This window comes from Meleagris gallopavo, chromosome 10 (assembly GCF_905368555.1).
Source record: "Meleagris gallopavo chromosome 10, MGAL_WU_HG_1.1, whole genome shotgun sequence".
NCBI lineage: Eukaryota > Metazoa > Chordata > Aves > Galliformes > Phasianidae > Meleagris > Meleagris gallopavo.
In genome coordinates, this window is record NC_139413.1 from 12,534,825 (window position 1) to 12,547,744 (window position 12,920).

The following is a 12,920-nucleotide window of genomic DNA, read 5'->3' on the forward strand; positions in this document are numbered from 1 at the left end:
GAAAATAATTAAATTAATCCTAAACTATAGAGAATATTGCTCATCAGCAATTTGAGTTCAAATAAATAACCACGGTCAGGCAGATAAAAGATTATCTATACTGCTTTTAATTAAGAACTAGAACAAGCACATCTGCATCCAGTCTGCTGCTGTTTCAAAATCCACTGATTATGTTTTCTAACTATAATACAGTTATAATGTGGTATATTGGCTGTTCAAAGTTGCACAGGACCATCCAAAACAAACATCAATCACTCTTGCCCTTAAGAAATATAAAAATACTATGGCTAGAGTGCAATGCAACTGAAATAAAATAAAAACAAGTTACGGCATAGCGATGCAGACAAATTAACTGAATTAATTCTAATAGCTGTATTCTCACTCTTGCATCTGGAGATGTGGTTTCAGTTGGTTTTCGGTGGTTGTTTTCTTCTTTGCTGTTTACCTCCCAAAGTTTCTTAATTTACAGAAAGATATAGTGTTCAAACATTCCGAGCATTAAAATTTAGATTGTCCACACACAAATGCCCACGAGTCTGCTCCAAAAATAATGCCTCCTTTTTTGCTATGTTGGTGATATGGCAGCAGAGGTTAAATCATCCAACCAATATTCCAGTACATTTTGTTGCTGTGTAACACTAGGCACTAGAGAGGTATTCTGACAAAACTACACTGACCACTGGAATGTGCTACTGAATTCCACCATGAAAAAAAAAATTGGCATCCACTTACACTCCTCCTCAATGCTTGCTGAATTTTTATGGAGAGCAAACAGTGGATGTCAGCACAGTGAGGTGGTCAGTGGTGCATTTCAGCAGTAGTGACAGTGGCAATGGGTAAACTCACATTGTCTGGCAGGGATTTTTACAAGTGCAGCATGCAGGCTATTGTTCATCACTGCTGAGAATTCATAGCTAATGGTGGTGGTGACTATGCTGAAAAGTAGTTTTTGTACCTGAGAATTTGCTCTATCAAATACTGTTATTGTGCTCATAGTTTCTTTTGTAGTTTCCATGCAAATAAATAGGAGGTACTACTTTAAGAGTGATCTATGTAAATTTTAGTCTATTATGACACTTTACAATCATGTGGTGCACTTAAAATCTTTCCAACTACTAACCAGAGTACGTACCAAAGTGGCCAAAAAAGGCCAACAGCACCCTGGATTGTATCAAAAACAGTGCAGTCAGCAGGACCAGAGAGGTGACCATATCATAGAATCATAGAATGAATGGCCTGGATTGAAAAGTACCTCAAATATCATATAGTTTCAACCTCCCTGCCACAGGCAGGGTCACCAACCACCAGACCAGGCTGCCCAGAGCCACATCCAGCCTGGCTCTGAATGCTTCTAGGGGCATCCACAACCTCCTTGGGCAACCTGTTCCAGTGCATCACCACCCTCTGAGTGAAAAACTTCCTCCAAATACGTAACCTAAACATCTCGTCTTAGTTTAAACCCATTCCCCCCTTGTCCTATCACTATCAACCCATGTAAGCAGTAATTCCTTCTCCTGTTTATACGCTCCCTTCAAATGCTGGAAGGCCACAATGAGGTTTCCCTGGAGCCTTCTCTTCTCCAAGCTAAACAAGCCCAGTTCCCTCAATCTTTCTTCATAGGAGAGGTGCTCCAGCCCTCTGATCATCTCAGTGCCCTCCTCTGGACCAGTTCCAAGAGCTCTGTGTCCTTCTTGTGCTGGGAGCCCCAGACCTGGATGCAGAACTCCAGAGGGGCCTCATAAGAGCCAAGCATAAGGGGACAATCACCTCCCTCTCCCTCTCTCATCCCTAGAGGCTTTCAAGAAAAGGGTAGATGCAGCCCTGAGGGACATGGCTTAGTGGGCATGGTGGTGACGGGTTGATGGTTGGACTAGACGATTTCAGTGGTATTTCTAATCATAAGTGATTTTGTGAATTATAATAAATTTGAAAATTCAGAAGTAAATTACTTGTGCTCAGGTTAGTGTTAACTAAAAACCAACTTCACTTAATGCGCTATCAAAAACAGTATTAACATAGATGTTCTCAAAGTTAAGCAGGGCACTGAGAACATTAGTATCTTGCATGCCTTAGCACTAAGTTTTCTGTTAATACAATGAATTACCTATAAAAGTCGCTGCTAACCTTCCCTACTAACGAAGTAAAAAATGAGATGAAGATTAATACTGTCATTTAAACTTAGAGGAGCTTGGTGAGCTCTGTTGCAAAACAATTTTTGAAATGCTTTTACTAATCAAGTTAAAACATACAAACAAATAATAAAAGTGACAGTAGCTATAGTATAAAAACACACTTTTTTCGTCAATCTTTTGTCTTTGGTAACTTTCATAAAACTTTCTTCAACTTTCACTTTTTATCTATATCCCTTTAAAATTTTTTTCTTTTGTGGATTTCAGAAATACAGTTCATGGCATGAGCACCTTCATACTAGCTGTTCCTAGAACTTCCATTGAGTAGTCCTTCACCTGAAAGAAAGAAGTCACACAAGAAGTTTGGCATAAAAGTAACCCCTCATAAGGGAAATAACCTTTGTAGTTCTTCAGAAAAAGGGACTTGATTCTCTTAGAAGTTGAAGAATAGAGTCTGGTGTCAAGAAGATATTCCTCATATCTAGGGCTCAGCTCTTGTTTCTCAGAATCCTGCTATCAAACTGTCCTTCAAGTCACTGGCTGCTGTGTTCATGAAGAAACAACTTCACAGTTCTGACAAGAAGGTTATTTATGCTCTTCTAGGATATGAGAGATGAGCATGATTATGATACAAAGTAAGAATGGACTTGAACAGCATTTTCAAAAAAGCTGAAAGGAAATACTAATAGTGCAAGGTCTGTGATTCTGCAAATTCAACATATCTTTGTCAGCTGATGATAAAATGTGTAGTCAAATATAACTTTAAAAAAACAAACACAAAAAACAGATATTTGTTGACCTAGAATCCAAGGAACAAGAACCCAAGTTTTTTCGTAGCAATAATCTACGATGAGATTCTACCCTCAGATGATTACAGAATGATGTCCTTTCATGCTGCTCATAAAGTTCTTCTGTAATAAAAAAAAAAAAATCTTGTATACTTTACAACAGACATGTTTAAATGAAGTTCCTTATCAGTAAGAACAGTCATCAACTGCAGACGCAAGGGGTCAGAAGTAAACAGTAAGAAAATCACACTAAGTCATGCTCAATTATCCAAGTTTGTCTTCCTTTCGAGGCAGTTCTTTTACTGGAGATATACAAAGTACTTAAGTTAGTAACTTGCAGTAAATCATAATATAACATACTCCCAACTTCTCTTCATCTATACAGTCTTGAAGATGAGTAACGATGACCAAGCTGTTCAGAAATTGTTCAAGGATCACAACTCATATTTTCAGCAATTTCTTTGGTCTAATATGCGTCAGCTTTCCTTAATTTCATACCATTTATCAATTTATCAGTGGTTCAAATTATCAAATAGATGTTTATACAACAATTATTCAAATGCAAAACAAATGCCTAAATAACAATTTTGTAAGGCTTTTTTTTTTTTTTTTAAATAAAAGAGAAGAAGAATTCATACACAAGAGTCTGCAAAGGAGAAAGAAGGTACACACCTTTCATGCCTTTAAGGGAGAATTAGCACAAGAATACACTTAAGAGCATTAAACTACAGTACTCTATCTGAAAGAGAGTTGAATATTAATAAAATTCTTGTGGGACTATTACTATGATAAAAGAGTAAGACAACCATTTTTAAGAAACTTACATTTATCCTTACCTCTAAACACAGAGCCATTAAAGATAGTTCAATCAGACAGTAAGTGCCAACTTCCATGAATAGGTCTTCTTTAAAAAAATGAGTTTTTAAAAACATTGCTTAACAGCAGCAGGTCTGAGGCAAATTGTTCTATAAGAAGTTTGATATATTTTTCCAGAATGGATTTCAAAAGAAACAAGGAAACAATTTGCAAGTTCTTCTAAATTTGGGCCTGTTAGAGCAGTGCTGGTCACAATTGCTTTCTGGATTGTACACTTCTACCAACAAGGCTCAAAGCATAGTCTCTGTTCAGAAAATATCATGAATCTTACGTTGAAAAGATGAATGACTAGGTTTCTATGTATTGGAAAAAAAAAAAAAACCAATGGACAGGTCTCATAAAATGACACCAAACTTCAAGAAGGCATTAAAGAGTTACAGAGTAGGTCAGTTTCTATGAAATGCCTCCTTTGCCAAGAGCTTAAGCAGTGACTCCAGGTTCTCTGAATCGGCCCTGGAAAGCTACAATGGCTCAGCTACAGCTGATAAATCCTTTTCACTGAAGTTTTAAATTCATCTACAGAAAAAAAACACAACAGCGCTGAAGCAAAAGGAAGGCATTAGTTTGGACATAAAGAATGTTTCAACTCATCTGGCTTCAGGAGACAGGTACAAAAAATTAACATACCAGTTTCCATTTCAGACCCAATCATTTCTGCATCTATAATCTGAAATTGTAAAAGAAACCTGTGCAAAACTGGAAAATGTACCTTCCAGGTTCCTGATAAACAAGACAGATACAAGAACATATGCATATAGGAATAATACTGAAATGCTGATTTAACCTGCTCTACAGATTTTGTATGCTATTTAACAAAGGCAGGCAGAAGAGAAGCTTGGACGCAGTCTCAAGAAACTGCATGAAAACAAACCAAGAAAACTTCCACAAACCAAGACTCCTTCCCCCACACACTTCTGTAGGAATGACTTGAATTAAAACACTGCATTTGTGATTGTGGGGTTTTTTTGTTTCTTCTTGTTGTTGTTTTTTCCCCCGGGTACTTTCCCAGAATACTCCTTTATACTTAGTTAGTATTAAAATTTGTTAAAAACAACAGATACTACAGGAACTTATCTCACACCACTGCCAGCTGATAATGAGATTTTTTTTTTGAAACCATTTATGGTTCTGGATGCCTAGAAACCTATCAAGAGGTCTTGCTTGTATAAAACAGAGAATCAGTTTGTTTGGAAACTGTCTCTTTGGTGCTAAGAATAAAAAATAAAATTTAAAAAAAAAAAAAAAAAAAGGGAGAGGAACAAAACCAAGGTGGAGGGTAGGAGAATTTGAGTTCATTAAACACAAACTCCTCCATCCACATTATGAAATCAAAGCCATTTTTTCCAAAGAACTCTCAGATGAGACAAACTCAGACTTCAAGTTTTAAGGCTTCTTAGAAAAGCTTCTCTAAATTTTCTTCTGAAAGCCCAAACATATAGTTCCTTTTTTACCCTTTTAGCTTTTTTTTTTTTTTTTCCTTTTGATAAGTGAACTTCCATTTAGCTTTCCTGATTTTTCAAGTTTCTCTACAAATATATGAAAAATTTTAAGAATGTTCAGGAAAAACTAGCCTGTCCTGTAAATACTGACATTCCACCCCCATACTCAATGCTCAAACCCAAATGCACCCCCTTCACAACTCAAACTCCCTTTAATTGTGGTTTCTCATTTAAGAAAAGCAAATTGCTGAAGCAGTATTATCTTGGACTGCTGAGGACATCAAGAAAATAGAAATGAGAAGATGTACCTGTTTCAGAAATAGAAGTAAGCACAAAAAGCAGAGGAGATAAATAAGTGTTCCAGGGGCTCTAAAATGACCACAAATACATTATATTTCTCTTCTGACACCCACTCATTTTTTCTACACTGTACACAATCTAGAAATTGCACAGTCATATTACCAGTCTCTAAGCAGCTCCAATGGAAAGCAGCTCTTCTTAGCAGTACACTTTAGTGCTGCATTAGCTTATCTCACAAGAGTATGAACACTCCAGCACTGGGCAGGGCAGAAACACAAGTAGTTGCATGTTTTTTTCTTGTTTGTACTAGGAATGCAGGAAGAGAACATCGACTCTGGCAACATCTGCCATCACAGCATATTAAATATATCATGAAACTGTATCCGGAATCCTAATCTTTGTTTACTTTCTTTTTAATAGAGTAGTAAATCTGGTACTAATACTGCACTGCTCAACAAGTAAATATAGATGGGATATATATATATATATATATATATTTTTTTTTTTTTTTAATTATTATTATTTTTATTATTATTATTTTTATTTTTATTTTTTTTTGCACATTGAAGCTGTGAACCAAGCAACCATTTGGAAAGACCACGGAACACTGATACCATGAACTAATTCCTCCATATTTCTGAGAAGAGGAAAAAAAAGTTACGTGTTCTCAGAGAGAAAAAGCAAGACTGTGAGGTGAGCTCTCACAAGGAACTCAAAGAAAGTTCAAATGTCAGGACCATACACTGCAACGAAAGGCATTTTATTATGTGCTAATTCCTTAAAAGCCTTTCTATCTAGTAACACCATATTGGTTAAAGAACAAACATTGAGATTTTAGTAACACTGCCATCTCAGACTAAAGAAGCAAAGTGAAGTTCACTGCTTTTGCAGCCTAAATGAGACCAGACCAAATTCTCTTTTCTTGAATCCATTTTACAGGGCAGCATTCTTCCTGTAATGCCCAGGCTCACAGAAGCTACATGTGAAAAAAGAGAAGTCATAGTGAGTTGTTATCTGTTTACCTTTAACTGGTAGTTCTGATTCCTTACTTTGAAGGCAGCAGTATAAGACAAGTGTAGTTTTTCATTCTGTCATCCACCACTGGGGTACTGTACAGACATCTGAAAGTTGCTCTTTGTTTGATGGGATTACCTTTCTCAGATTCCTGAGGATTTTGACTATATGTAAAGTCACTACAGTCTAATGCATGCCAACAGTTTATCCCTCTATAGCACAATGGATTCTCGTTTCAGCGTTCTCCCCTTGTAAACAGGAAATGAATCCAAGAATAAATGATAGATTTCTCCTTTGAAAGGGCATCACTTACCAGTAACTACCATGCTGCTCATGTTAGAGTTCGGGCTATTGAGTACACTGCCTGAAAGAAGTTCGTCAGATCCTCTCTAAAAAGAAAGAGACAGTAAGAGATTTTTTTCCTCTATTTTGTGATTTTTAAAGATGATATTAAAAATGTCAGTTTGACAGGGAAAACCTTTAGAACTTAAGCAAGCATAACCAAACCTATTCAGATTTGGCAGACTTTCTCGTTTCAAATAAGTGCAACAACTTGAAGTCTACACAAAGCAGTATATTTACAAGGCAAACTTTGCAATGAGAGCAGCTTAAGCACAATTGTTTTACCCACCGCCAAAATGCAGCCACCTTAAGACACAATAAGAAGTCCTGAACAATAATTCTGTTCAGCACTTCAAATTATAACATTTTAATCAAATGTTTACTTTATTTCCATAAGATAGTTATTTTAATATTTCATGTTAAATTAAAATATTATATCCAGACTAAACTACAAGGGAAATCTACACAAATAGAAATGATGAGTTCAGCTCAATTCTAACATTCCTATATGAAAAAAAAAAAAAAACTTGTCTTCTGAGAATACTATCACTATTCAATTTGGGGGCATCCATTTGTCCTAAAAACCTAGGGCAAAAGGTAGCATCTACAGGTGGCAACTATAACTTTAAAATATGACAATTATCAAGTTAATGATCTTTTTGAATAGTAGTAGGCTGCAAAACAGTCAGAGTAGGATTTATATGGAAAACTTATAAGATAACCTTTTCCTCAAATTATTTACAAGACAAATACTTGGCAAAGCTGAAGAAGCATTTGCTCCTTTCTCCCCTACTGCTTTTCCCCTTTTTTTCTTTTTTTTTTTCTTCTTGTTCTACTCCAATGTTTTTATTTCACACACACACACACACACACACACACACACAAATTATCTTCCACTTAAGAAAAAGAAATTATTAAAAAGGAATAAACCTGACAACCTTTAAATATTTTTAATTAGATCTTTCCCACTTCAAAAGTACTTCCTCAACAGCCTTAACACCAATCCATGTCACTACTAAAGTGCAAAAGAGGAAAGAAACCAATTGCACCTCATCTTTTTAAAAGTGAAAGCTTCTCATTTAGTTATGGGCATTACAACAGTATCTCCATGCTAGGTATAGTGTCCTGCAAAGTACCTCAAAACCAAATTCTAAATTAACCTGAGAATATTGTCCTTCTATGTTGCATAGCTGCAAGATGCATAAAATCAAAAACCTTTAGCATTGTTACACAGTGTTCTGTGTGCATATGTACACAAAAAATGGCACCTGACATCCAGAGGACTTAAGTACTACGTATGCATACACAGATATTAAAGATGTAACCTTTAGCATCAGCTCTGTAGTACCTTTATACAGCTGACAAAAGATTCTTCACAATTAACCAAAAAAAAAGTGACTTGCTTTGAAAATAAGTAATGGCTAGTACTAAGAGGCCTTCTTGTTCTCAGTGCAAAGATATATATCCAATCAGACAGAATTAAGTAAAAATGTAGCTGGACATAACAAAGACGTATGTCAGAAAAGTTATGGAAACTCTATCATTCAACCTATCTTGCTCTATATTGTTAGTATCATACACTAAAAATCAGTACGAATGGCTACACAAACATTCCTTCTTTCTCTCTAATGGCCTATTTCTCTAGTATTTACATAGATAGAGTACTTTGAAGGTCAAGATTGCCAGGACTGCTACTCACTCAGTAATACAACAGTTATTTCTGCTCACAGTTACTCATCCAGCCTTGCTCAAAAGCCCTCATCTCTAGCCTGGACAGCTCAATTCAATAGGCAGAGGCAGCAGAGACAGAATCCATTCAGTGTTAGGCAAATTAAGTTAATTCAGTGGTAGATTTGGTTTTCCTTAATAGGCCAGTCATTAATTTGCAACAGTACAACAGATGCTACACCAAGAGCAGAAACACCCCCAGTACTGACGAATGAATGCTCTTCCCAAACCCTACAGGAACTCCACAAATCTGAAATCTAGAATATATTCCAACTGTCTTCAGCTTCAAGAAGTTGCCTAAATGAGCAACTTCAGACTAGCAGGATGTAAAAATGACTACATAAACTTCTGCCTCCTAAGAAACATGTTACAGAAGCCTGATACATTTCTTAACCCACAGCAGAAAAAAAATCCAAAATCAGCACCAAGCTAAACAGTCAGAGTGGTTACTCCGTTGTGCTTTAGGAGCAATTTTAAAAGTTCTCTTTTCATTCTGAAACACATTCAACATCTCACAATAACATTTACATAGCCCGTTACAAGATTTTGTCATTATACTTGAAAAAGTTACGAATTTTGTTTCAGAAGAATATGCAAGTTTCTTACACTGGCACGTATCATAGACAGCATTTATTTTACTGTTATAAACCAATGTTCACCATGATACCACAAGCATGAGGCAAATTTCTGCAAACTCCCATACATGCTTGCCAAGCTTTTGGTAAAACAAATATATACCTTACAATGCGAGCAGAGCAGACCATCTTACGATATATATATATCATCCCTTTTCCTTATTGGTTTTTAAGCAGCATAGAAACCCCTGTACCTCATTAAATATGTAACTTAAAAAACAGCTATGCAGCAAAAGAAGTCACAATCTACTTGAAAACAGAGTAATTACAGAAATCAAAAGCAGTTAGCTGGCTGTTAATTGCTATTTATTTCAAAAAAGTCTCATAAGATGACAGCTGTTTTACAAAGCAATTTAATATAAGCATTTCAAGTAAGCCAACTGACACTGCTATAATGACATAAGCACCTACAAAATTATGACAGAGGCCAACTTTTTTATTTTTTATTTTTTAAAACATCCATTCAGCAAAGGTAGGATTTTATTCAACTTGTGGGTTTGGAGAAGTTTTTGTGTATTTTCTTTTAGAGAGAAAATGGCCAAAAAGGACTCGCACTCTACTTCAAGGGCAAAAGTTGTAGCACTTGTACGTGCATTTCAGAATTACAGCTCACTTCCCAAGAATCTCGTGCACACAGTAGTCTTATTCTCAAGCACACCACTTCCAATCATCAAATCATCTAATGCGAATAAACCGTCAAGTTCAGGTCAATTCTATCGAGCGTTTCAGAAACAAGGAAAACAAGCTCATGTTTTTGAAGAATGTGGTGAATCAAATTCAATAAAGAATGGAAGATTCAAGAGCAATTTTCACTTAGCTCTTTTCCCCATCTTTGTAAGCTGCTGTGCATCAAGCAAGTTCAAGACAGAAGATCACAAACAGATCAACAAAAAAGTCCAAATTTAAGTTTAAAAATAAAAATAAATAAGCCAAACAAACTGAAGCCACCAGATCAACTTCCCTCCCTATCATAGGCTGCAAAGGAAATATCCTACAATAGCAACATGATAGAAACTACTTGAGTATTCATTTTAGCACAAGGGAAAGAAATTGCAAAGGACAAAAGAAGTACAAACTGTTATTGTACACTTTTCAAAGGTCACAGCCAGCCCTCAAGAGCAGAAGTTTTCAATGCCACGTCTGTATTCCTACCAACGTCAAGAAAAACATTAAGCAGTGCTGGTCTTATGTACAACCTAAAACACTGACTAGACCATAGACATTCATGGACTGAATTCAACATTTGCCAAAGTACTGTAGCAAAGTAAATCGGGGAATTGTCAAATTAACTTCTTACAGTCAGCAAACTTTAGATTTTAGAATCAAAGCCCTTTCAAGGAGTGTAACGTTATCACACCCTGCCCACTGTCACTGAGTACTTCTAACAGCATGGTGTGGCAACAGCATGTTAACCTATGGTTCTAACCAACCAATGGAAACTACGCTAACCTGATGTCTTCAGAAAAAGACAAAATAACTTGTCAACTCAAGACTCTGAATATGTATTTCAAAGAAACTTAAATATACATATATAAAAATCTTTCAATATTTTAAATTGAAGAGAGCATTTCTATATTTCAGTTCATTTCTAAGGAAATCTTTCAGTAAATACAGTTGTATATACTTCGGCTCTTCCACAATTCAAATGAACAATTACATTAAGTAACTAGCTTAGCAAATCAATCTTCTAGCTCCCTGCTTTAGCAGTCACTGTTAACTCTGAATTCCTCACTACTGGAATTAATTTTACGTAGCTGGATTCCAGATTCCAACCCCTCCACCCCCCCACAACAGATTACTCGAGACTTCATGCTATCACAAGTTATATTAAGTACCTATGCCATTTCAGGAAGTTGTCACAGTCATACCATCTTCCCAGGCAAATTAAAAAAAACACTATTTACAAGTCCTTGCCAACGATTTTCCTCACACTGCAGACAGGATTTAAGTATTTCAAAAATGCCCCAGACCTTACTACAGCCACTACCACCATCCTTTAAAAAAAGGCTACCAAACCACAAAAAAAGACACCAAACTTTTCAATTTTGCCTTGAGAACCACCAGAGAGGTTTAGTCTTTCAAGCTTCACAGTATTTTTGACAACTGTTTATAAAGAGAAATGTTATCAGCTCTTTTTCCAATAATCCAAGGCTACGAAGGCTCCTGTGAGAAGTTACAACTGCACATAACATGACAAACTCTGAATTATCAAAGGCTTATCAGAAGTGTGTGAACATGCAGGCCTCTTCTAACACTACACAAACACTGAACTGATAATACTGGAAAGAATAACCAAATAAACTAACTGCATTTTAAGATGTCATCAGCTAAAATAACTTCTTGGCATCCCATTAGAAAACACAAAAAGGATATTGAAAAATACTGCTTCAACAAATTCTCTGATTTGTAATACACAACATGCAGTTCCAAACCTCTCCCAACGACAAGACGATTTCCTGCCCCTCATCCCTCCCCTCCATATGAGGGAGCAAAGGAGAACCTGTGCACAGGAATATCCCAACAGCTCTGGCAAGCCAGGAGACAGCTCACGATTTAAAGAATTCTAACAGTACTGTAAAATATTTCATTTCTAACAACATCTGGGAACGATTTAAAAGCAAGAGCCAGAAATCTGGCTGTACGGGAGACTGTAATGAGAATTCTAACCTAGACAGCAGCATCCCTCTCCAAGACACACATGTGCAAGCCAACTACTTCAGCATCCAGCAGCTGAATTAACTTTGGGGCATGGATGTTAGAAAGCACAGGACAACACACTTTAAACACCCAAATATGATGCCCTTTTTTTTTTCTTCTCCATTTTATACGTGATGAACAGAATGTAATGAATGTCTTTTTCTTTAATAGGATACATTTCTAATGCAACACTGCATAAATATACTACATAAATACTGCTGGTGAAGAGGAAATACTTGACCTACCTTACTCTCTGCCTTTGCACACTGCTATCAAAACACATACACCAAATTACCTAATGAATAGACTGCTACACCTCTCACATATAGAGGATCACAGAAGACTCAATCAGGACAGGCCAAACCAAGCCAATACATAAAACCCAAAAGAAATTTGCTGCTGTTTCATGGTATTCTGTAAAGCACGTAATTTCAATTATAAGCTTATTATCTCTTCATCAGAACCCTACATATATGGAGTATGTCTTCATGAGCGCTTAAGAATCCTATTACATCCGTTGGCCTTAAATTCCCTGTGAAGTAACAGGATAAAATATGTCTGCGTTCCCATACTTTATCCTCTGTATTCTTTTTCCCCCCTACTTCAATCTTTTTCCATGCTGTAAACAATGTATGGTTGGCTTGGGACATCTCCTAACAATTAACTGAAATAATGAGTCCACAAATATTAAAGTAAGGATGCATCTAGGAAAAAAACTAAGTTTGCTTTTTTTTTTTCTTTCAACTATAAGCCCAACACATACCACAGAATTTTCAGAAATTGAGCATGCACAATCAAGGGAACGTGAAGCCTTTAAAACCGAAAGGAGACAAGCCTCCACTTCTGTGAAAAGCCTGCAGACTCTCAATCAAAACAATGTGAAAAAGGAGCCAAAGTTCTCAAAGCATCTGGAAGATGGGCATACTTAAGCAGGCAGCTGAAGTGTTAAGAACCTTCACTTAAACCATGCCA

The 12,920-nt window shown here is 36.3% G+C and overlaps 1 protein-coding gene across 2 annotated transcripts in view; it reads right to left on the minus strand.

Annotated features, from left to right (window-relative positions):
• The window catches only part of PTBP2 (polypyrimidine tract binding protein 2), a 46,044-nt gene that overhangs the window by 25,310 nt on the left and 7,814 nt on the right, over positions 1–12,920 (minus strand). The window contains exon 3 of one of the 2 annotated variants that reach the window (XM_085231703.1): positions 6,860–6,935. The exons of the other annotated variant lie outside the window; for it this stretch is intronic. Coding sequence (XP_085087829.1) covers positions 6,860–6,881 — 22 coding nt within the window. The 5' untranslated portion in view covers positions 6,882–6,935. The remainder of the gene's footprint in view (positions 1–6,859; positions 6,936–12,920) is intronic. 2 annotated transcript variants of the gene reach the window in all.